This window comes from Nansenia antarctica, assembly GCF_963989245.1.
Source record: "Nansenia antarctica genome assembly, chromosome: 5".
In the NCBI taxonomy this organism is placed as follows: Eukaryota; Metazoa; Chordata; class Actinopteri; order Argentiniformes; family Microstomatidae; genus Nansenia; species Nansenia antarctica.
Genome location: NC_137690.1, coordinates 38,325,954 through 38,351,254, shown reverse-complemented (window position 1 = coordinate 38,351,254; position 25,301 = coordinate 38,325,954). Strand labels below are relative to the sequence as shown.

The 25,301-nt window shown below is 45.1% G+C and overlaps 1 protein-coding gene across 1 annotated transcript in view; it reads right to left on the bottom strand.

The window, feature by feature from the left end:
• Positions 1 to 9,400: 9,400 nt before the first annotated feature.
• LOC308158662 (syntaxin-1A-like) overlaps positions 9,401 to 25,301 on the bottom strand; it is a gene marked incomplete at its 5' end in the record, with an annotated part of 114,077 nt that continues 98,176 nt past the window's right edge. Inside the window, 2 exons of the mRNA XM_080532346.1 lie at positions 9,401 to 12,285; positions 18,780 to 18,890. Of these exons, the coding sequence (XP_080388472.1) occupies positions 12,208 to 12,285; positions 18,780 to 18,890 (189 nt within the window). The 3' untranslated portion in view covers positions 9,401 to 12,207. The remainder of the gene's footprint in view (positions 12,286 to 18,779; positions 18,891 to 25,301) is intronic.

Genomic DNA, 25,301 nt, shown 5'->3' with positions numbered 1-25,301 from the left:
GTCCCAGGTCCCCCTCTTTTCAGTTTAACTGTAGCATCCATGCCTCTAACATGTTTTTGCCCGTAGCAGGGGTCCAATGTATCGGATCCCTCTCACAAGCTTTGAAGTCCCGGGCCTCTACCCCTCTCAGGGTCCTGTATGTGGATTCCACATAGGTGTTTATTTCTTCCAGGAGGGCCCGTACTGGGGCCTGCAACCTGGGTGAGTATTGTGTCAAAGCAAAAAACACCTCTGCCTGAGGGAAAACCACTCTTGCCCTCGCCATCAGCTGTTGGAATTGCTTTTTCATGGTCGAGAGCAGGTTTCCACTCAGACAGTTGTTTAATCCCACCACAAAGACCACTTTGTGAGTGGCAGGACTAGGGTTCAACTTGGTCAAAATATCCCTCAGATGGAAAATGTTGGCCCCCGGGAAACTGTCAACTTGGATCAGTGGATAGTTGAAGGGGGGGATTCTATTGAGATTCGAATCCCCCACTATCACCACTGGTTTTTTAATCTCAAGTTCCCACACCACACTTTTTTGGTATGCACTGCGGTGACAGAGCGGTCTGTCCAAGTTGAATGGAATCTCCACCTCCTCCTGCTCCGACCCCGAACTGGACAAGAGGCCGGACCCCTGACTGGCCGACACCCCAGAAGCCCCCAACATCTGGGAGTCCGACAGCAACACTGCCACATTGGTGAGGTTCCCCCTCACCTCCCCCCCCCCTCCGCTCAGGTGAATCCCCCTCTGATTCCTCAGAGGCCCCCAGGTCGAAATTAAGGACCCAATCCTCCCTGACTCCTTCCTCCTCCATTGTGTCACCCCTCAGGACCTGAGCCACATGGACCCGCACTCCGGTGGGTCCTGTCGGTCCAGGTGGAGTTTGGGCTCGGCCAGATCCCAGGTACGGGCCCAAGTTAGGGTCAGGTGTGAGGCAGAGAGAAGGGTTAAGGTCAGGGTTAGGGTTAGGGTTAGGGTTAGGCTCAGGGTTAAGGTTAGGGTTAAGGTTAGGGTTAAGGTTAGGGTTAAGGTTAGGGTTAAGGTTAGGGTTAAGGTTAGGGTCAGGGTTAGGGTAAGGCCCAGGCTTAGGGTTAAGGTTAGGGCCAGGGTTAGGGTTAGGCTCAGGGTTAAGGTTAAGGTTAGGGTTAAGGTTAGGGTTAAGGTTAGGGTTAAGGTTAGGGCCAGGGTTAAGGTCAGGGTTAGGTTTAGGCCTAGGGTTAGGGTTGGGCCTAAGGTTGAGGTTAGGGTTAGGCTTAGGGCCAGGGTTCGGGCCAGGCCTAGGGTTAGGGTCAGGCCTAGGGTAAGGGTTATGGTCCGAGATCAGGTTAGGGCCAGAATCATAATGGAGGTTGAGGTTAAGATTAGGGTCAGGATTGAGGTTAGGGTCAGGGCCGAGGCCAGGGTCAGGGTCAGGGCCCAGGTTGGGCCGCAACAGCTCCGGCCACTCCACAGGGTCCAGCCGAGCCTCTCTGCCCTCTCCCTGCACAGTGTGCTCATGATCGCTCCCCACGAGCGATGTTAGAGTTGCAATAGACAGGCTTGTTAGCCTATGTTTGTATCTCGCCTTGCCATATGCAATGGCTTTATCTAGTGCAGGGGTCGGCAACCCGCGGCTCCGGAGCCGCATGCGGCTCTTTTGCCCATCTTCAGTGGCTCCCTGTGGCTTTGACCACAAATGGAAATTAACAACGATTATTTATTTTTTACGTTGCCGCGGTGTCTCTCCTTGAACTACAACTCCCTGCTTACGCTGTAATGTTGTACGAGGGCCAATAGGATTCGGATATGTTGGCACATGACTAGTATTTTGACTGGACCCAACATGAGACTGGATGTGACAGGTTTTTTTCAAGAGTAGACCTATATCCACAGGGATTGACGAAGTACTGCGGCAGGCAAAGCAAGAAACTATCCACATTGTCTACAACTTTGTGGCTAGATTTATAGATGGACATCGGCGATGGACATCGATGAACGAGAGCTTGCCGGCTTCCCGGTGAGCACTATTTGCCTACTTTTAAATGCAAAAAGCGGCTTGTCTTTAGCTCAAACCGTTTCCGAATTATGAACTTCTAAAGAAGGTATGATATTTGGAAGCGCCGGCGTTCCTGTGGGTCTGAGAGGGTTTAACTTAAAATAGTGAAAAGAGGACGAGGGAGGCTAGTTTTCATTTGGTACTGGAGTCTACAGTCTGTAGATTTGTCTATTTTTTGGCTGACAATCTCTTGGTTTGCTCACTTCCTCCGGATGAAATTACAAACTTATCCATATTTTTTCTCAGGCTAGTATAGCCAGATAAAAGTATCAACCCACTTGTTAAAAGGCACCAGAATACGCGAAATTGCATCTACTCTGTTAAAGAAATGTTTGGGGGGGACCCCCCAGACCCCCTTTACGCTATCCTAGTGTTTCACTTTTGTAAAGCACAATACGTTTGCATTCGGTTGTATGCATATGTGCTAAGGCTTATGTATTTGTAGCCTACTATTTTGATAGTAGGTTAATATATAGACACTTACAGCATGTGTTGCCTTCATTATAAGGCTTATATAAGGCTTTACATTTTTTGCGGCTCCAGACAGATTAGTTTTTTAGTTTTTTGGTCCAATATGGCTCTTTCAACATTTAAGGTTGCCGACCCCTGATCTAGTGCAACCTGCTCAAATGGGGAGATACCCTGAAGTCCCGATGCCAAAACCGAATCATAATGCTCTATAAGGATTTGCAGGTTATTCTGCATCCACAAATCCGTATTGAGCTTTACTTTTCTTAATGTTTCTAGGTTTGGTGATGATGGTTTAATGAATTGTGTGAGTTTTTGTACTTGCTTCATCATTCCCACCGGGAATCTTTCTGACCTTTCTGCCCTTTCCACCACCTCAGCATGGTGTACTGCCTGGAGTAGTTTGAAATACCTTTTCTCCAGTCTAATCACAGGCCCCTCTGGCCCTCTACCAAGACCCGACCGCACCGCCCCAACACTAGAGCCATCCGGCCTCATGCTTTCCCAATAGGGGAAATAGACTAAAGCCGTTGTTGATAGTCAAACTGAGTTAAGTCAACACTAATCACAACTAATGACAAGAAAAACCAAAAGAAGTGCTTGAAAATAAACAAATTAAGTGCTTTTAAACTAAGAATTAAGGGAAGGGGAGACAAACCAAACGCAGGACAATAAAAGTTCCTAATGACACATACTCTATTTCTCCCAGCTAAATTGGTCAGTAAAAAATGTTCTCAATACTGGTTCTCAATACTATTTTTCCAGGTTATTCCTGTGAACCGGTATGGGAGACGGCCAACCCACTACCCACACTGTGTAAAACAACCACACTCTGTGCTCTTAACGATGTTCAATCAAACACACACGTGTATCAGGTGAGTCTGTTTTCACTGCACAAAAAAACACAAAACACCCAAAAATAAGGGGTCTGCTTGGCCCAACCGGGCCCAGGTTTTCCCTGGGATCTAGTATTGAGTTTAACCAGAATAATATCCAAAACTGGAGATCTAGAGCACATCAAAGATTTAAAAACAACCACAAATGTTGATTTTAGGTCTACTCAGACCTTAAAATGAATATGTTAAAAGTTGTGTCAAAGGACTTTCAAAGGTTTAAAACAATAAAATAGCGCTCCTGACAGTTTCGGCACACTGTGCCTTCTTCAGAGGAAATGAACAGAATGACAAAAAGACACCCATATATATAGGAAACAAGGGGGGAGGGGCTACACTAATTGCTACAGGTTTGTAAGTGCTTTGTGTCGTATGACAAGTAACTGAGAGTATTTCCTAATAGGGTAATCCCCAGTGACTAGATAGCGATATTTTTAGATAGCGATATTTTTAGAACAAGAACCCAAATTAAAGAAAATGTTTTTTCAGGACAAAGACCTAAAATTCAAAAACCGGTAATCTCTTTTTCAAATAATAATGATAACGTGTTACCCGCCCAAACACATTCCCCAATAAGGCAGGTTTCCCTGGGAGATATCTTACAATTTTTCCACTTTTTCAGGTTTTTGAAAATTGTTTATTAGTTGAAACTTGTCTCCCCCAAAGGGAATTTTAACATGTATTACATATTTTTATGATCAGTGTTCAACTTCTGGAAGTAGGTAAGTCGATTGTGGCACTGGCTGGTTAGGTTAGGGGAATAAAAGGCTCTGCTTGCCCGAAGGCTCGCAGAATGCACGGGCACACTAATCTTTTAGTTTTTTTCTCTACTTTCAGATCTTTGTTCAGATTATGTCGTCGACCATCCACAATCCAAGGATCTCCGGCTTCAGAATTTCAGTACGTATCCAGGTAAGCACCCATTTTAACTGTATTTTTAATTTTATTTTTAACCCTTTTTTCAGGTTCTATCGGATCGCAGGTAAGTGTTTATTTCCTTTACAGATTTTTTCAGGACTGGACTGTACACTGAAAAAAATGGGAAATAGCAGGTCTTTGAATTTACACAAATGAAATCACTATATGCAACACAATTAATTCATATTCCTTTTGTGAACATGGTTTAATCAAGTAGACTTCAATCGTTTATGGAAAATGTTGAATGTACTTGTTTCTCTCGCGTTGATTGAAATGGATTAAATTGAGTTTGGTCACCACCGGAAATGGGATATTCAAAAGGCGCCAGGAAGTGACGGTGGTCACTCTCTATAAGAAGCTAAAAAAACATTGTTGCCACATTCTGGAAGATGCTTTGCAACCAGCCAGTCACGCTGTGACAGAATTAACGGAGAAAGTAAGTATATGTTGAATGCACTTATTGTAAGTCACTTTGGATAAAAGCTTCTGATAAATGACTGTGAAGTAATGCTAGCTGTCCATATATTTTCTGTTGTGCAATAGCTAATGTTATAAAAATGTATAAGCTAGCTAACGTGTGACCAAGTTATTTCAACCTAGCTAACTCAAAATCGTCATACCACTTGTAGCCAAGTTGACTATCACCTTTGTGGCTTTCTAGTTAGCTAAATGAAGTCCAAGAGGAAGGTATTTAACCTAACTGTACAATGTAAATACAATTTGGCCATTCAAACACTCTTGGGGACTAAGTGAATTAGGAAGACTCGTTTTTTTGCTAGCTAATGTTGCATCACTTCAACCAAAGTGAGATTAAGCCAACAGCGGCCATTTTGTCCAGCATTGCACCAATGGCATTTTTACTTTGTGCTTTTGTTTTACATGTTTGTCTTTTAATTTGGAGTCAATTTACCGAGTTCAACTCACTGATTCTAACCTCATTGATCTTCTTTCAGGTCCATAATCCTAGTTGCACTCTGAAAATCTTTAGTGGTAAGTGGCATAAGAGGTTGCATCCCTAATGTAAACTGGCAGTGCATTCCACAATTTGATATAGAGAATATGAGAACATGATGTCTGTTTTTCTTTATTGACAGAAACTTGAACCTGTTGACGAGCTGTTCCTATTTCTGATGCACCTTTCGGTGGGCATGACGCTCAGGGATCTGGGCCATCGATTCAACATTCACCGCACCACAGCCAGTAGGATTGTCGTCACATGGGCCAACTTCCTTTACAACCTGCTGGGGTCAGTGTGTCTGTGGATGTCACCGGAAGCTGTCAAAGCTCAGCTGCCGCTCGAGTTCAAGTTGAAGTACCCAGACACCCAGGTCGTGATCGACTGCACAGAGATCCGCTGCCAAACACCTTCCTCCCCTGGTGAATTATCAGAATGGACCTCTGGTCAAAGCATGGGCCACACAGTGATGGAAACCTGGCCTTCAACCTTCCCAACTTGGCCTGCAATCCTCACTTCAAAATATACATGAATTCATGGTCTAGGCAGTCCTCGAGACCCACTTGCCAGAAGATTTGTTGTAACCAGGAACTCACACACCTGACTTCACTAATCAAGGGCTTTTCTGATGGTTTGGTTGGTTCAGTCATTAAATCAGGCGTGTGAGCAGGGGAGGCTGGTTCATTAGGGGCAATTGGACAATGCCCCACCAAAGGGAGAAGAGAGAGATTTTTTTTCTATGACTTCTAGACAGTGTTGCTTCTGAATATCATAGTCCAATCAGCTAGTGTTCTGTGGCGTATATCATAGTCCAATCAGCTAGTGTTCTGTGGAGTATGTTCCAATCAGCTTCAAGTCCTGCCCCTTTCGGGGCAACTTTCACACTACGCGAAATTGCACTAGGCTGTTCTCGTAGACTTGCATGTAAAATCTATTTTGGTAACTTCAGGCCATTCGGTCATTTGTCTATGGGGTTTTGGGACATGCACCGAAAGGGGCGGGACTTGAAGCTGATTGGAACATACTCCACAGAACACTAGCTGATTGGACTATGATATACGCCACAGAACACTAGCTGATTGGACTATGATATTCAGAAGCAACACTGTCTAGAAGTCATAGAAAAAAAATCTCTCTCTTCTCCTTTGGTGGGGCATTGTCCAATTGCCCCTAATGAACCAGCCTCCCCTGCTTGAGGATATTACAACTGGACCTATTACCGAAGTCAAACTTCGTTTGTGGTCGCAATCTCCGCGGCTGTTAGGCTGCTACTGTTGGTGTTTTGCGAAGCCAGAATACACAAACTCGACCTGAAGGTAAGAGAGTCAGCTAAGATAAAAGCTACTTCAAACATTTAGTAATATCGTCAGCATGGTACGTTTTCTATTGTCGTCTTTTAGCTTGTTTGTTTATGTATTCAGCACACGCACACACACACACACACACACACGCACACACGCACACACGCACACACACACACACACACACACACACACACACACACACACTCACACTCACACACTCACTAGAGGGGATGAAGAGGTCTGTACAGGGGGGTAGGGGGGATGAAGAGGTCTGTACAGGGGGGTAGAGGGGATAAAGAGGTCTGTACAGGGGGGTAGAGGGGATGAAGAGGTCTGTACAGGGGGGTAGAGGGGATGGAGAGGTCTGTACAGGGGGGGTAGAGGGGATGGAGAGGTCTGTACAGGGGGGTAGGGGGGATGAGGAGGTATGTAGAGGTGGGTAGGGGGGATGAAGAGGTCTGTAGAGGTGGGTAGGGGGGATGAAGAGGTCTGTAGAGGTGGGTAGGGGGGATGAAGAGGTCTGTACAGGGGGGTAGAGGAGATGAAGAGGTCTGTACAGGGGGGTAGAGGGGATGAAGAGGTATGTACAGGGGGGTAGAGGGGATGGAGAGGTCTGTACAGGGGGGTAGGGGGGATGAGGAGGTATGTACAGGGGGGTAGAGGGGATGAAGAGGTCTGTACAGGGGGGTAGAGGGGATGAAGAGGTCTGTACAGGGGGGTAGAGGGGATGGAGAGGTCTGTACAGGGGGGTAGGGGGGATGAGGAGGTATGTACAGGGGGGTAGAGGGGATGAAGAGGTCTGTACAGGGGGGTAGGGGGGATGAGGAGGTATGTACAGGGGGGTAGAGGGGATGAAGAGGTCTGTAGAGGAGGGTAGAGGGGATGGAGAGGTCTGTACAGGGGGTAGAGGGGATGGAGAGGTCTGTAGAGGTGGGTAGAGGAGATGTAGAGGTGGGTAGAGGTGATGAAGAGGTCTGTAGAGGTGGGTAGAGGGGATGAAGAGGTCTGTACAGGGGGGTAGAGGGGATGAAGAGGTCTGTAGAGGTGGGTAGAGGGGATGAAGAGGTCTGTACAGGGGGGTAGAGGGGATGGCGAGGTCTGTACAGGGGGGTAGAGCTATTAAAGTTGATATTCTTCCCCGTGGAGCATGCCCCCATAACCCCATGCCCCCATAACCTGTGCCCCACCCAAAATGTTTAGCACCAGCCGCCACTGCGTGTGAGTTCCTGGTCAGGAACTAAATCCAGTCCAGATTTAACACCTGATTTAATGACTGAACCAATCAAACCATCAGAAAAGCCCTTGATTAGTGAAGTCAGGTGTGTGAGTTCCTGGTTACAACAAAAATCTTCTGGTCCCGAGGACTGGAGTTGAGAAAGGCTGGTCTAGAGGTGATTTACAATAAAAATATATATATTTTTAACTCACTCATGTCTCCTGGTGCTTCATATCATGTATACCATGGCCTTCATTTACATGTAAACTTCTTTACAATACTATAATTTTATCTTTACAGAAAGTAAACTACCACTTGCATGTACCCACCAGAATAGTTAGGCTATTTGGTTGCTAGCTAGCTAGTATTCTAACTAATAATGCTGTTACTCACCCTCATAGTTGTGGAGGTAGCTCGAAATATACATCTTGAATCCCTTTTCTTTTTTTGCTAGAACGGGCTACCGAGGAAGCGCTAACGATTCGATTTACGTCATCAACCGTGATTTTTGGGAGATCCTGTAAACAGCGAGTGTAAAAAGCCATCTCTTTCTGTAACAACAAACCAGACCGGAAGTTCTTACTCCAGTAGACGCACGGCGGAAGTCAAACGACGCCATCTTGTGCACCTAGGCTATCCGCTTGTTAAGTCGTGACGTGTTTCCGGGGCCAACGTTGGCTGAGGCGCTGTCTTCGAAATGGAGAAATAATAATAATAATTAATTATATTTATATAGCGCTTTTCCGAGGCTCAAATACCCTGACAATATGGAGAAAACGGGAAAGTATTGTGTCCCTTGTTGTATGAATAGATCCGAGTCTAAAAAACGATTAAACTGTCATTCTACCGCTGTAGTTCAGAGGTACTCTGGCGCAGGGAATTTCTGGTTTGGACACGGAAATGGCTAAACGTCACTTTTGACGTCAGACTTAACAAGCGGATTGCTCTTCCTTAAGGACCCGGATTATGGCCAGAGATGTGTGCTACTAGAATCTGAATTTGAATTACTGACTTTGAATTTGAATTACTGACTTTGAATTTGAATTGCTCAATTTGAATAAAAAAAAAGATTTTGAATCACATAATTTGAATTTGTATTGTTTAACTTGAATAACCGAATTGAAAAACTGAATCAAATTAAACAATACAAATTCAAATTATGTGATTGAAATTCTTTTTTTTTATTAAAGTATTCAAATTGAGCAATTCAAATTCAAATGTCAGTAATTCAAATTCAGTTTCGAGTGGCACAGATTTCTGACCATAGAAAACACTATGATCAGAGGAAAACAGTACTATGATACAATTATCAGTACATATTTTCTGTGTTATACTACATACATACAGTAGCCTGTTATATAAACTGTTATGTTTTCAAACTGTTATATTTTCACTCAAATATTAAACACACAAATACAAGAATAGAATGTTTTTTTATTCTGAAATACTCTAGGTTATCTCAGCAAACAGTTGGATTCATAAAATGTTCTTCATACAGAACAAACAATAGGAAAAAGAAAATAAGCCTTCTGAATATGCGCTCTGCGCTGCGGGCTATGCGCGATGCAAGACAGCTGAGAGGAGACGGTGTGTGTGCACTGCGTCTATATCACAAAATGTACATTTGATAAGTAAAAGTAAGCTAGCTAAGTAAGTCATCTAGCTGACTATGATTGGAAACAAAGTACTATCCAGTTAAAATTATAGAAGATCTAGTTGTGTTTTCCTGCTGGTCTCACTGCCTGGGTTTGAACAGACTTTGGGATCAACTTCAACGTCTCCAACGTTCCAATAGAACTTTGCATCCTTTGAAAAGAATGGTGGGATGTAAGGATCTTGTAACTTCGCAAACAATAGCAGCACTGAAATAGTTTAGTTTATGTTTTCCAACTGGAAAGTGAGCTCAGATTTTCGTGTTTTGACTTTGCTGGGCGTTCGTTAAAAATGCCTTTTAAAAAATGCCTTTCCACCAAAGAACTATGTATATCTGCCATATCATACCTCCACTACCTCCAGTTCTTACACGCTCTGCCCTGCTGGTTGCGCGATGTAGGACAACTGTGAAAGGAGACTGACAGGCAATGTTCAGGCTTCTGTTCACACTTACCGCGACACGGTACTTTCCATGGAATTATACATGGTCTCCACCAGGGTAATTGCCTGAGCGGATTTCCCTGGTCAGTCGCATTCAGACATACGCCGACCCTGGAAATTGCATGGAATCTACTGGGAAGGCTTGTATGTGTGAAAGGGGCTTAATTGTACATACATTGTAGGAGAGTTTAGTCTGTTGGAAGGAAGCCATCATGACAGAAACATGTGTATGCCGTAAAAACTGTATCATGTTATTGGGATGTCAATAAAGACATTGTTTATATTAATAAATTGTCCCTGTATCATGCATGGACATTAATCATCAAGTTTCTCATCTAAAGAAAAAATTTCCCTGACATTCTTCTTCTCCTACTACAAGGATCACAATCAGACACAGACAGAATTGTGTTGTTGCCTTGCGACCTCAGGGATAAACACGCAGCAACAGGGAATCTTTTTCAGACAAAACTTTACTTATAATAATAATACAAAATAAAAATAACCATGTAGCAAACAAACCGTCACAACACAAAGGCAACACGTTGAGTAGGCAACATGGTTGTGGTTTGTGCATGTTTTTGTTTTTTTTGGACAGATCGAACTGAACCAAGTAGCACTGGTGGAGAAATACAACAGCTCACTGTGTCATTAAATAATAATAATAATAATAATAATAACAATAATAATAAAATAGCATACAGTACAGATCAGAACAATCATATAGGTTGCGTTCGTATATTCATTCTGAGCGCACCGGAGCGCACACTGGGTTCAACCTCACAAAAGGGACCAAGTCATTGGACAAGAGGCATTCCATGAGTGCTGATCAGATTTCCAGAGCCAATTTACGAACGCAGCCCTAGACTCCATCTCAACATTAGCCGGGTGAAAGAATCCCTCTCATGTCCTGACACAGAACAAAGACACATGTGGTTGGTTACAGGCATTCATACTCTGTCACACACACACACACACACACACACACACACACACACACACACAGACACAGACACAGACACAGACACAGACACAGACACAGACACACACACACACACACACACACACACACACACACATACAAGCACACATACACATACACGCACATACAAAGACACACAGACGCACATGCACACTCGCACACACGCACATACAAACACACATAGATGCAGACACGCGCATACAAGCACACACACACACACACACACACACACACACGTACACACACACACACGCACACGCACACACACACACACACACACACACACACACACACGCACACACACACTGGAACTGAGCAGAGACAGTGTGTAAGGCAGGACAGGGGTGTTTGAAGTCACAGAAGTCTGACCACCCAGGACATGACATCATCATAAATAAGATGCAGAAATACTGACGGCAACAACCAATTACAGGTGTAGATTTTGTCTTCCACTGAACACACAACATCAGCATATCTGGACATCAACCATGCAGTCGTCAGACAGTAGGGGGCAGCAGGGAGGCTGTGTGAGGGGCAAAGTGTCCAGTAGGGGGGGCAGGGAGGCCTGTGTGAGGGGCAGAGGGTCCAGTAGGGGGCAGCAGGGAGGCTGTGTGAGGGGCAGAGTGTCCAGTAGGGGGGGCAGGGAGGCCTGTGTGAGGGGCAGAGTGTCCAGTAGACACACGCACACACACACACACACACACACACACACACACACACACACACACACACAGAGAGCCCCCCCCCCCAGTGTCTCACACACAACCCCCAAACCAATGTTTAAAGGAAACAACGACTTAACAGATTATTACTACATCCTAATCACTTCATGGGATCTTTCACTGCTCCTTGAAGTAACCGTGGCAACGGTCTGAACAAACGGAACGTTTGGAAGGTGGAATGTGTTAGTATAACAGAGAAGCATATTATATTCTTATATCCTCATAAAAAAATATAAAAAAAAACATTTTCGGAATTATTATTAATATTATTCATTATTTTAGAAATCTTTGACACAACACTCAACACCCAGATAAACACTTTGCAGCACCACCACACGTTTACAAACTAGGACCTCATGCAGAAATGACACCTTGTGTTCTGTACTGTGCACAGTCTGTGTCAACACAAACAGGAAACGCTGTGTACCCAGGAACCCTGCCAAGGAGGAAGTGCACCTGGCTGGGTGTTTCCCCTGGAGGTGTGTGTGTGTGCACGGTGCATGTGTCAATGTGTGTGAGTGCCAACGTGTGTGTGTGTGTGTGTGTGTTTGTGTGTGTGCGTGTGTGTGCGTGTTTGTCCGTGAGTATATATATGTGTGTGTGTGTGTGTGTGTGTGTGTGTGTGTGTGTGTGTGTTTCAAGCCAATGTCCCCCCTATAGTGGAAGCAATGACAATTCCTAGTACCACACAGCAAATAATGATCATAATTTTCTTCTGCACATCAGACAAGGAGAGTAAAACAACAACATCCCAGGCAGCGTGTCGGGAGAAGAGGAAAACGTGTTATAAACGTGTTATAAAGTACACTTCATGCTTAACTGTACAAAACGGTTTATTTCTTATTGTTAACTCACATCGTCACTTAGCAAAGATTATACAGAACTCCCAGGATATTCTCTGAAGTCCCAAATCTCCACCTTTTCCTTGAAGTGTGTTGGTTCATGACCTCACATGGATACAAGGTTCGAGCCCCGGCTGGCTACATGTCGAACTGTCCTTGGACAAGACACTGAACCCCAAATTGCTCCCAGTGCAGTGCCGGCGCCTTGCATGGTAGCTTGCCGCCATTGGTGTGTGAATGTGTGTGTGAATGGATGAATGAGAGGCCGTTGTAAAGCGCTTTGGATAAAGGCGCTATATAAGTGCAGTCCATTAACCATTTACCATCTACCATATACAAAACCACAGGATCGGTGTAACAGACTATAGTTACACCAATCCTATGCTTTGAAATCCATGTTGGGGAGTGAATGGGTGTACACTTCTGGGAAAAGAGTGGAGAATTGAGGAAGGGGGGGGCGGAGTGCACCAGGCAGGCTAGGACAGTTTCCACATTTGTGACACGGTCTGGTGAAAAGGTCCGCATGTCGGCAATCCTCAAGTCGCACGAATGACCCAAAAGCGTCCTTCTTTTTTTTTGACATGCAGGATATGTCCCCGGCCGGAATCGAACCGGCCGGAATCGAACCGGGGACCCTGCGATTACATGGTCGACGCTTAACCCGCTACGCCACCTAAGCGCCCCTTTTTTGATTCTTTAATGTTTAGAAGCAAGCATGTTTGCTTCTTTAAAATGTTTTGCATGTTCAGAGCGAGTTACTCTGGTAATTGGTATGTCACATCATTTGAAAGCTTACAACCTAATAATCATAATCCGTCCTACTTGAGGACTTTTTCACCGGACCCTGTCACATATAGTTTCTCATATACACTCACTGAACAGTTTATTAGGAAAACTATACTAATACTGGGTAGGGCCTCCCTCTGCTATCAAAACAGCCTCTTTGGCTTCGTTCACACAGCAGTGAAATGTGACCCAAATCCGACCTGGGTCGCGTTCAGAGGTGGTATTATATCGGATACATATCTGATATTTAGAAACGTGCCCCCGTCTGAACTGTCAAGTCGCGTTTAATGCGACCTTTACGTCACTCTAGCAGGGTTGCCAGATGGGATTGACAATTTACAGCCTAACCAGTCTATAACTGCTAAATCCAGTAGCCCATTCGGCGGTAACCCGCCCCATCTGGCAACCCTGCACTCTAGACGCACTTGCTCATATCTTGCTCATATCTTTGCCGGCTTCTGCTGCACAAAAACTTGAAAATGAAACTGGTTGTAACGTTATCATGTTATCCTATATATGTTATCATGTTATCATGATAATATATATCATACATCTAGATATACTTGCAGTATACAGAGTAGACCTGTATCCTACAAAGAGACTTAGATTTAGAATTTAAAATGAATTAGACCCCTATACTTTCTTTCTTTCTTTTTTGTTTCTTTTTATTTTACTACTCGATCTTTTCAGTTTGTAAAGCGTCTTTGAGTGTCTAGAAAAGCGCTATATAAGTCTAATGTATTATTATAATTATAATTATTATTATCCATGGTTACTTCCGTAAACAGTGCGCTGCGCGTGACATCCTGACGTCATTGTTATTGTCCTGCACATACGGGTCTGTTCAGGGCCGTGGAATGTTCACACGGGAGTCAATGTTGGTCAATTATTATTAAAAGTAATTAAGAACTGCCAAACAAAAAAATCGGATCTGTGTAAAAAATCGGAATTGAGCATCAAGACCTGATTCCACAAGATGTTGGAAACATTCCTTTGAGATTCTGGTCCATGACGACATGATTGCATCACACAATTCCAGATTTTTCAGCTGCACTTTCAAGCTGTGAATCTCCCGTTCTACCACATCCCAAAGGTGTTCTGTTGGCCACTGAGAAACACTGAACTCACTGTCATTGTTCATGAAACCAGTTTGAGACGACTTTTCCTTTGTGAGATGGTGCGTTATCATGCTGGAAGTAGCCATTAGAAGATGGCCGCATTTTGGTGGCCATGAAGGGATGCACTGTTAGGGCGTTCACACCGGCAAAGAACCGTGCCGGTTCGCGTTTGCGAACCAAGTCTGGAACCGGCCGGTGCGTTCAGACCGAAACTCAATTAGTTCGGAGCCTGAAAAGTTGGTTCGCAGCGGGAACCAGAAAATAGTGGTTCTCAAGCGCGAACCAAAACGTAGAACAGTCACGTCGTCAGTGGGTGTGTCATATTCTAGGCTGCAGAGACCAGCAAGAAGGAAGTAGTCCAAATGTTATCTAATCTAAATCTAATCATTAGTGATCAAAAACAATATCAAAAGTTAATTATTCTCTCTATCTTCCTCACATGCTTCTATTCCAGTAATGGAGCAGCTGATTAGTAAGAGAACGTGTAGAAAGTGTCTTTTCTTTGTTTTGTTTCATAGAAAATTGTGTTTATTTCAGATACTGTAGTGGAAGATATTATCCTCTTTTCCAGTGAAGTAGCTGCCATCTAGTTGTGACATTTTTGTTTATCCCGCCCCTTCATCACCCAGCGTTGATGACGCGGATGGTTCTGGTTACACTGGTATGAACGCGGGCTCGTTCGCCAGACAGCACCAACCTTCGGAGGTTCCCGAACGCGAACCGGCGCGGTTCTTTGCCGGTGTGAAAGCCCTAACAGTCAGCAACAATACTCAAACAGGCTGTGGCATTCAAGCGATGATTGATTGGTATTAACGGGCCCAAGGTGTACTAAGAAAACACTCCCTCCACACCATTACACCGCCTGAATGAATGAGAAGGTGTACAGGTGTTCCTAATAAAGGTGAGTTCGGTGAGTGTACATTACATAACAGAGAAACATAGGCAAGGCATTTTCTAAACCACAGAGACAAACCAGAAAACACAGTACTGAACAGTAGTACACAGTACTGAACGTCAACATGCCACAAACATGAACCGCACATGCAGCAGCACACGCAGCAGCACTCATGCACCAGAACTGCACCGCATGTAGCCTGACCACCGACACACGCTAACACATGCTAACACACACTAACACACACTAACACACGCTAACACACGCTAACACAGACTAACACACGCTAACACACTCTAACACACACACTAACGGACGCTAACACACGCTAACACACACTAACACACACTAACACACACTAACACACGCTAACACACACACTAACACACTCTAACACACACACTAACACACACTAACACACTCTAACACACACACTAACACACTCTAACACACACACTAACACACTCTAACACACACACTAACACACACTAACACACACACTAACACACTCTAACACACACTAACACACTCTAACACACACACTAACACACTCTAACACACACTAACACACTCTAACACACACACTAACACACTCTAACACACACACTAACACACTCTAACACACACACTAACACACTAACACACTCTAACACACACACACACTAACACACTCTAACACACACATTAACACACTCTAACACACACACTAACACACTTTAACACACACACTAACACACACTAACACACACACTAACACACACACTAACACACTCTAACACACACACTAACACACACTAACACACTCTAACACACACACTAACACACTCTAACACACACACACACACACTAACACACACACTAACACACACTAACACACACACTAACACACACTAACACACTCTAACACACACACTAACACACTCTAACACACACACTAACACACGCTAACACACTCTAACACACACACTAACACACGCTAACACACTCTAACACACACACTAACACACTCTAACACACGCTAACACACTCTAACACACACACTAACACACACTAACACACTCTAACACACGCTAACACACACAGGAGAACAGAACTCCTAAGCTGGCCGCGCACGGTAGCAGAAACTGTCGACTGTCCATCAGCCTAGAAACAAGGTTATTTGTCCGTTGATGTTAATTGGAACGGAATTGAATCGAAAGACAAAAATAACCTGGGTTTCATGTTTCCTTGACAACAGTAGGCAGAGAATGAATAAACAAAAACAAAAACAAAAAACATTTTCAACAAGTCCCCACTCAGTTTGTAGTCCAGTGCAGAAAACCCTCCAGAGGGCTGAGCCCTCCCTTTAAGGCTGAGCCCTCCCTTTAAGGGCTGTGTGTTGCTTCTCCATTAGTCTCACAGTGGGCGTCTAGCTAAGCTAAGCTAAGCTAACCCATCATGCATAGTGTCCTCCATTCACAATACTGTCCACTGTGGCCCAAAATGGCGGACTGGGGGAGTACCGGGGAGGGCTAGGGAGAGTGTGGGAGACATGGGGGAGGGCTAGGGAGAGTGTGGGAGACATGGGGGAGGGCTAGGGAGAGTGTGGGAGACATGGGGGAGGCTACCCCCTCCAGGAAGGCAGACGGAGGTCCATGCGGAGGGTCCTGTAAGCCCCCCCCCTAACTGAGGGCTGCAGCCAGGGAAGCGATGAGGATGGTCAGAGTCACCACCAGGCAAACCCCTATCAGGATCATCTTCTGTGTGAAGGGAAATGAAAGAGGGGCGAGACGGAGATGAGTTGGTGAAAGGGTGTGTGTGTGTGTGTGTTAGGGCGTTCACACCGGCAAAGAACCGTTCCGGTTCGCGTTCGCGTACCAAGTCTGGAACCGGCCGACACGTTCAGACCGAAACTCAATTGGTTCGGAGACTGAAAAGTTGGTTCGCAGCGGGAACCAGAAAATAGTGGTTCTCAAGCGGGAACCAAAACGTAGAACAGTCACGTCGTCAGTGGGTGTGTCATATTCTAGGCTGTAAAGACCAGTAAGAACGAAGGAGACAACATTTTATCTAATCTAAATCTAATCATTAGTGATCAAAACAATTATCAAGTGTCATCATTCTCTCTATCTTCCTCACATGCTCAGCAAACACACACACGCACACACGCGCACACGCAAACGCACATTTCGTAAGCCTATTCCAGCAATGGAGCAGCTGGTTAGTAAAAGAATGCGTGTAGAAAGTGTCTTTTGTTTTGTTTAATAGAAAATAGTGTTTATTTCAAATACTGTAGTGGAAGATATTATCCTCATTTCCAGTGACGTAGCTGCCATCTAGTTGTGACATTTTAGTTCATCCCGCCCCTTCATCACCCAGCGTTGATGACGCGGATGGTTCCACTTAAATTGGTATGAACGTGGGCTCGTTCGCCAGACGGCACCAATGTTCGGAGGTTCCCGAATGCGAACACAAACTGGAACGGTTCATTGCCGGTGTGAAAGCCCTATGTGTGTGTGTGTGTGTGTGTGTGTGTGTGTGTGTGTGTGTGTGTATGTGTGTGTGTGTGTGTGTGTGTGTGTGTGTATGTGAGTGTGTGAAAGAGAGAGAGAGAGAGAGAGATGGATAGTGAGTGAAATGAAAGGGTGTGTGTGCCTGTGTGTGTGTGTGAGAGAGAGAGAGATGGATAGTGAGTGAAATGAAAGGGTGTATGTGTGTGTGTGTGTGTGTGTGTGTGTGTGTGTGTGTGTGTGTGTGTGTGTGTGTGAGCGAGCGAGCGAGCGAGAGAAAGTGATGGTGATAGTGAGTGAATTGAAAGGGTGGAGATAGTGAGTGAAAGTGTGTGAGAGAAATTGTGCGTGTATGTGTGTGTGAGAGAGAGGGAGAGAAGGAGGCAGAGAGAGTCAGAGGAAGAGTGAATGAAAGAGTGAAAGGAAAAAAACAGGGAAAGAGAGAGGAGGATGCGGAAAAAGTATGAGAGAGGGAGAGGATTGAGAAAGGGAGGGAAATGGGGAGAAAATGTCGGCCTAAAATAAATAATAATAAATAATACCGCCATCAACCAGAAGGTGTAGGTAGCTCCCTACCACTAAAACTTTGGCTGTCTTCATGCTAAGCTAAAAAGGAGGGAAATGAAGACCAATGATCTCAAAGGCTACTGCAGTATCTGAGCCAATCAGCTAATCAGCCAATCGGCCAATCAGAGTACAGAAAAGCCAAGGAAGTGATTCATAAATTCAGTCACGTCATTAGATATTCCCACAATATAAAGTCATAGCATATGCATGCACAGTGAATTAATGAGGCACAGATCATGCTGCCACAACAGAGAGAGAAAGAGAGAGACAGAGAAAGAAAGAGAGAGAGACAGAGAGAGGGAGAGAGAGAGAAAGAGAGAGGGAGAGAGAGACAGAGAGAGAGAGAAAGAGGGAGAGAGAGAAGGAGAGAAAGAGAGAGAGAGAGAAAGAGGGGGAGAGAGAGAGAGATGTCCAGAGCGAAGACGGAGATGAAAGCGCTACTCGCATGCCATGCTCTGCAGGCAGTCCACCCATCAGATACAACTGTGTGTGTGTGTGTGTGTGTGACTCACCCTCCGTGCTTTACTCTGGTATTTTACGGCCTTCTTAGTGTCTGACACGGCCCTCTCCACATAGTCCACTGAGTGCTCCACATTGTACTCTATACAGTCTATCATCTCCCCCTGAGGTGGTGGGGGGGGGGGCAGGGGGGAGATGATAGACCGTAGACCGGGGTGGGGAGATGGGGGAGGGTGGTGGTGGTGGTGGGGGGGGGGGGGGGGTGGGGAGTTGGGGAGATGGGGGAGGGTGGTGGTGGTGGTGGGGGGGTTGGGGAGATGGGGGAGGGTGGTGGTGGTGGGGGGGGGTGGGGAGTTGGGGAGATGGGGGAGGGTGGTGGTGGTGGGGGGGTTGGGGAGATGGGGGAGGGTGGTGGTGGTGGTGGGGGGGGTGGGGGGTTGGGGAGATGGGGGAGGGTGGTGGTGGGGGGGGGTTGGGGAGGTGGGGGGGTGGGGGGGTTGGTGAGATGGGGGAGGGTGGTGGGGGGGGGGGTTGGGGGGCAGAGAGAGGGGATGGCAGCAGTACAGGGGCAGAGAGAGGGCACCAAACAGGAGGGGGAGAGAGGAATGGGGAGAGGCAGCAAAGAGAGGGGGGAGGGGGAGAGGGGAGAGGAGGAGGGGGAGGGAAAAGGAGGATAAAGGCGATGGAAGGATGGAAAAAGGAGAGAGGAGGGCAGGCAGGCAGGCGGAAGTAGAGGAAGAGGCGGGAGGGACGGATGGAGAAAAAACGATACGGGAGACGGAACAGAGGGAAGAGGAGAAGAGGAGAAGAGGAGAGAGAGAGAGAGAGTCGCATCAGAGGCGGTCTGTAGACTGTGTGTGCGTGCGTGTGCCCCCCCCTCACCCGCCTGCCGCCCTTCTTGACGCTCTTGGCGGCCTTGGTGTTCTCTCTGGCCCGCTCCACGTACTCCTGGGCCGTCAGCACGTTCCGCTCAATGTTGTTCACCAGCGCCCCCTGCAGGACAACAGCAGGGAACACAGGCCGGGACTCAAGGTGAATTAAAGAAGAAGAGAATTTGCCATTTAGCAAACGCTTTTAATCCAAAGAGATTTACAATGACAGATTACAGGGACCCCTCCCCACCCCCGAGGCTATCTCAGGCTAAGTACACACATAAGGATTTTCAAAATCTTAACCGATTTTTTATCTGAGACAGACCCCCACAAAAAATCTTGGATTGAACAGCCTTTATCGTATTGTGTGTGGTGTGCGCCGATTTTCCCATTTCAGCACCCCACAGACATAAAGATTATCGTTACGACAGACTCCAGACTCTCTAGAGCATCGTTTCTCAACGGGGGCGTTCAGACAACATCGGGGGGGTTGAGGTGTTCTTGGGGGGCGTTCGCGCATTAAGTATTTTTCTCATGAAAAACAGCTGTCAGCAGTGTTATTACGGGTACGTTCGTAAATGCACAAACGGTCATTTCGCTCAGACAAACCGTCTTTTCAGTCAGAGCACCCATCTCTGAGCGCTCCCAGAGCGCAGTGCTCTGAACTTGGCCGGGCTCTGTGACGCAGACACACATAGCGCAGCGCCCACATTTTTTTTTAAAGTGAGAGTGTCAACAAGAAGATGAAGCTAAAAACTCAGCTAGCAAAGGCAGAGCTTTTGATAGTTTCCAATGTGTCTGGGTAAGCTGCATTGTAGAAGATTCTTGACAGTTCATGTACAGTGCAGAAATTGCAATACTATGCTAGTCTACGATAGAAAGAACCCCGGTTCATCCCATCTGTAATGTCATGTTTCAACCCATGTTTCAAAGCCATCCTTTTCTTGCATAGCACCCGCAAATGAACACGGATAGGAGTGGAATAGGCTATATAACTGTAAATAGTTGATTGTCTTTGGATTTAGCCAGTTGGCGAAGATTTATGAGGAATAGGCTATTTAATTTGTGTTGCTCATCTAACAGCGATACGGTGTTGTTCAATTTACGGTCTTGTTTAATTTCTATGAGTGTTTTCCTTGTAGGCTATGCTTGAGTGACATGTGTTTCAGTTTGTAGGCTCATTGTAATTGTTGGCTATAAGCGAGAGAGAATATTTCTTATGTTAGTTTTGATACTCAGTCCATGTCCCCGCCGGTGACGTAAGCCTGTCGTGCCAAATATATGGAACGCCCGCTCCGCTAAAATGGACTCGCGTATCATAGCCAATGAGGGACCTTGAATCAAGGCACTCATACATATTAATGAGGAGTTTCGCGTCATTGCTGTCGACAACAGCGTAGGGGGTACGTTTCGCTACGTATGGAAGGCCACACCCTGCAGGCGAGCCGATTTGAAAACTTCTCGCGGGGGAGTAAAGTTTCACAAGCAGACCAACTTCGTGAGGATGGCATTGCGGATTTGAAAACTTCTCGCGGGGGAGTAAAGTTTCACAAGCAGACCAACTTCGTGAGGATGGCATTGCGGGCTTTTCTTTCGAATTGCAACCGCACATTTAGTGAATGTGTGAGACTAGCAATGTCGGACGATGAGGAAGTAGTAAAATGAACCCCTGACAGAGGGGGTTGGTGGCCTAGGTTTGCCTTCCATAACCAATTGTGTCATGTTTGTTGTGCAATAGCCCACACTTTATCATAGAGAAACAATCTGTAGAGACCCAGTGTCCCAAGCCTACAAAAACCACAGCACTGTCAAACAACAATGTTCAAAATAAATGTACATTCCATTTTCTATGTTTTCATCCCATATAGCCTATATTTATTGAAAAATTAAATGACCTCAGTGTGCACTGCTATCAACAATACCAACCCCAGCAACAGGGTGTTCACCCTGCTGCAATCTGGCAAGAGATACAGAAGTAAGTAAGTAAGTAAGTAAGTAAGTAAAATGTATTTGGACAGCACCTTTCCCAGACCAAGGGTCACAAAGTCACAAAGAGTTTGGGAGCCACGGTTTGTAATGCTCTATCACCCTGGGTCTGTCTGTCTGTCTGTCTGTCTGTCTGTCTGTCTGAATGCTCTATCACCCTGGGTCTTCAGTCTGGCACGGGAGACAACCAGCAAACCCTGGTCAGAGGACCTGAGAGACCTGCTGGGGCTGTAGGCTCAGAGACATCTTCTTCCATCAAACTATCAGACTACTGAACTCTGGCCACTAGCCTAGCTAGCCACTGCCAATATTGCACACTATCTCATTTAGTATTTTCTTTTTTAATTTAAAATATTATTTCTTTGCACTATGTTGTTGTCTGGTGCTGATGTAGAACGGAGCACGGACACACACACACACACACACACACACACGCGCACACACACACACACACACACACACACACACACACACACACACACACACCTGAGACCTACTGGGACTGTAAGGACCTGAGACCTACTGGGACTGTAAGGACTATATCTTGCATCTCATTGTGCATCCCTGTGTTATAGAATGCCAATAAATGAACCTTGTACCTTGTTGTTGTTACTAAGAGTCAGGGGATAAGATAAGAGAAAGGGGATAAGATATCAGAATGTGTATTACTCAGGCAAGACCAAATTTGTTTTGCACTGAACATCCGCCACCATGTAACATGACTATGAGTTTGTTTACCTTGGTTGATACCAAGCAAAGTGATGTCCCCTTGCCAAAATAAATTATTAAATAAACAAACAAATCATAATCTGTTCTCGCTTATTACTGTTAAGTAATAAATGGCGCTGTAGAACTGCGGCCTCGTACCTATCACAGCCGTGCTGATATTAAGTATAACAGCACTCCCTCTCGTGTGATATTGCTTAGATGTTCATATGCCAATGGGCCATAATGTTGTCTTTCAATGTCATCCTCCCCTACTTTTCACCCCTTCATATCAATCGCTGGACAGACATTTGCTGATCTAATCTAATCTACTAATTAGTCAAATCTATATGAGCCCCAGGAAATAGGGGACAATAGAAAAATAAAATTTTATTTTCTTTGTCTTACATGTGTAAACATACATGCTCTGTGTATATGTTTTCGATGTACTTATTGTTTTAAGACTGTAATTTCAACGTTAGTATTGAAGCAGTATTGAAATGACATTAAACTAAGACAATAAGATGGTTATCATAATTTTTCAAATCTTTATTTGTTTGGACCATTGTTTTTCTCATACAATTCTCTATGTATTATCTATCTCTCCTTTAATCTAAAGTGAAAGCAAAATTATATGTGTATATACATGAGAATATACATTATATATGGCATAGTGACGCCTAGTGGTAGGACTGGTAACATTACAAACATACATAGATTTCGAAATCTATGTCTGCTTGTAATGTTACCAGTCCTCGTTGCTTCTTCTTCTTTTGTTGTTTAAACAGCATCATCGTTCTAAAGGTAACTATTATAAAGTTAACTGGTAATGCACCTAAAAGCTGTTTGCCAACTGCCTTTAGGCTTTAAACCACAAAAGGCTTCCTTTCTAACACCCAGACATCAGTAGAATGGAAACACCCAGACATCAGTAGAATGGAACAGCCCGTTGAAATCGACGTGTCTACGTAGACATGTTAAAAATCGACGTGTGGAATTGACGCCTAGAGGCAACTTGTGGAGACGTGCCGTTTTATGTGGGCATGGCCTTCCATACAAATACTCCCTCCCCGCGTATACACACTACCCTCAGCGCTTATGCGTTCGCTTCCTTTCAATACAGCTTATTTAATTTAGTTAAAATGAGTGCTAATACCATACCACCATACCAGAACATCACAGCAAGAACAACCTATCTCAAAAAAGCGATCGTAATAAACTAGTCCGGAAAGTTCTCTGTCGCTTACCAATAATCTAACCTGGAGAAATCAGCTACGAATCTCCCTTCCCCTCGCAGGTTCATTACAGTATATTACATAAATGTATTACTGTTAAGTGTTGTTGTGGATGTTATCCCTAGTGCCATTCTGAGGTTAGCATTGCGATGTGTTCGTCTTAACGTTTACAAACTAAAATATACGATCGCTTTTTAGTGATATGTTGCTCCTCATGTGATGCCCTGGAAACGAACATATAAGCACTCCGAACAGCTGTCAACGTCTTTTGTTGCTATAGAAAACCACTACTCTGCTTGCGATTGATCAGCTGTCAGCAGTGTTATTAGAGGTACATTCGTAAACGGTCAGTTCGCTCGGGCAAACCGTCTTTTCAGTCAGAGCACCCATCTCTGAGCGGTCCCAGAGCGCAGTGCTCTGAACTTTGGAACTGTGTTAACAAAATCTAATAAAAAATTAATAAATATTAGCATCATAAAACAGTCTGTTTGTATTCTCTGATGTTGTCTGAGTTTGTTTAACACTCATAAACAGCATTTTTATTCACATTCACATGGCTTTTCTGCTCTCTGGTAAACTAATGATAATGATATTCCAACTGCCCAGTTAAATCAAATCCATTATTTGGCATTCAGTGACATGCTTTTTAAATGATATAACACAGAATATTAGTCAACATTAATATTCAGGGAAGAAAAAAAGGCAACATTTTTTGATGGGGGGCGGTAAGAGACCTGGATAATGGACAGGGGGGCGCTGGCCCAAAAAAGGTTGAGAACCACTGCTCTAGAGAGTCTCGTTCCCCAAGCCAGAAATCTCGCGTGATCAAACGTGATCTAACGTAGTACCCTGACTGACCTGTATGCGGCAGCCATGTGCGACAGGACAAATAAAGTGCCGAAGAACGAAAAGAAGTGAGTCAGCTCACTTCTTGATTGGCTACATTCCATCCACGTCACAATTGGACTCCCGAGCAGGGTTGCCAGATGGGATTGACATTTTCCACCCAAACCACAGTCTAAAACCTCTAATTCCACCCAAAAAACCCGAGCCCATCTGGCAACCCTAGTCGGGAGTTGTCGGGAGTTGGGAGTTGCCCCCACACATAAGGATTTTTGGTCGTAAATATTGAAGACGTTTAACATTTACGATTGTCGGCCCCGACCATTTTCCGAGCAGATTGTCGGGAGAAATGGACTCTTAACACACCTCACACCACAGGATAATCTTGTAGGATAATCTTTAGAGCCATCCGATAATCGGGTGTTTGCAGTCTTTGGTCGGAAGGGGGAAAATCGGCCCGAAATCGGACAGATTATCTTTATGTGTGTACCCGGCTTAAGTGAGTAACATTCTTAAACTTGGTACACACATAAAGATAATCTGGCCGATTTTGGCCCGATTTCCCCCCCTCCTTTTCTTTCCTTCCTTCCCAACTTCTTTCCCTTCTTCCTCCCTCCCTCCCTCCCATCCCTCCTTCCTCCCTTCCCTCCTCCCTCCCATCCCTCCTTCCTTCCTTCCTTCCCTCCTTCCCTCCTCCCTTCCATCCTTCCTTCCTTCCCTCCTCCCTTCCATCCTTCCTTCCTTCCTTCCTTCCCTCCTCCCTTCCTTCCCTCCCTCCCTCCCTCCTTCCTTCCTTCCTTCCCTCCCTCCCTCCTCCTTTCCTTACTTCCTTTTTTCTTTCTTTCTTTCTTTCATTTCGTCTTCCTTCCTTCTGTCTGTCTAAGTGCAGCCCCATCCAGCCCATTGAATAACCAGCTAACCCACTCCACGGCCC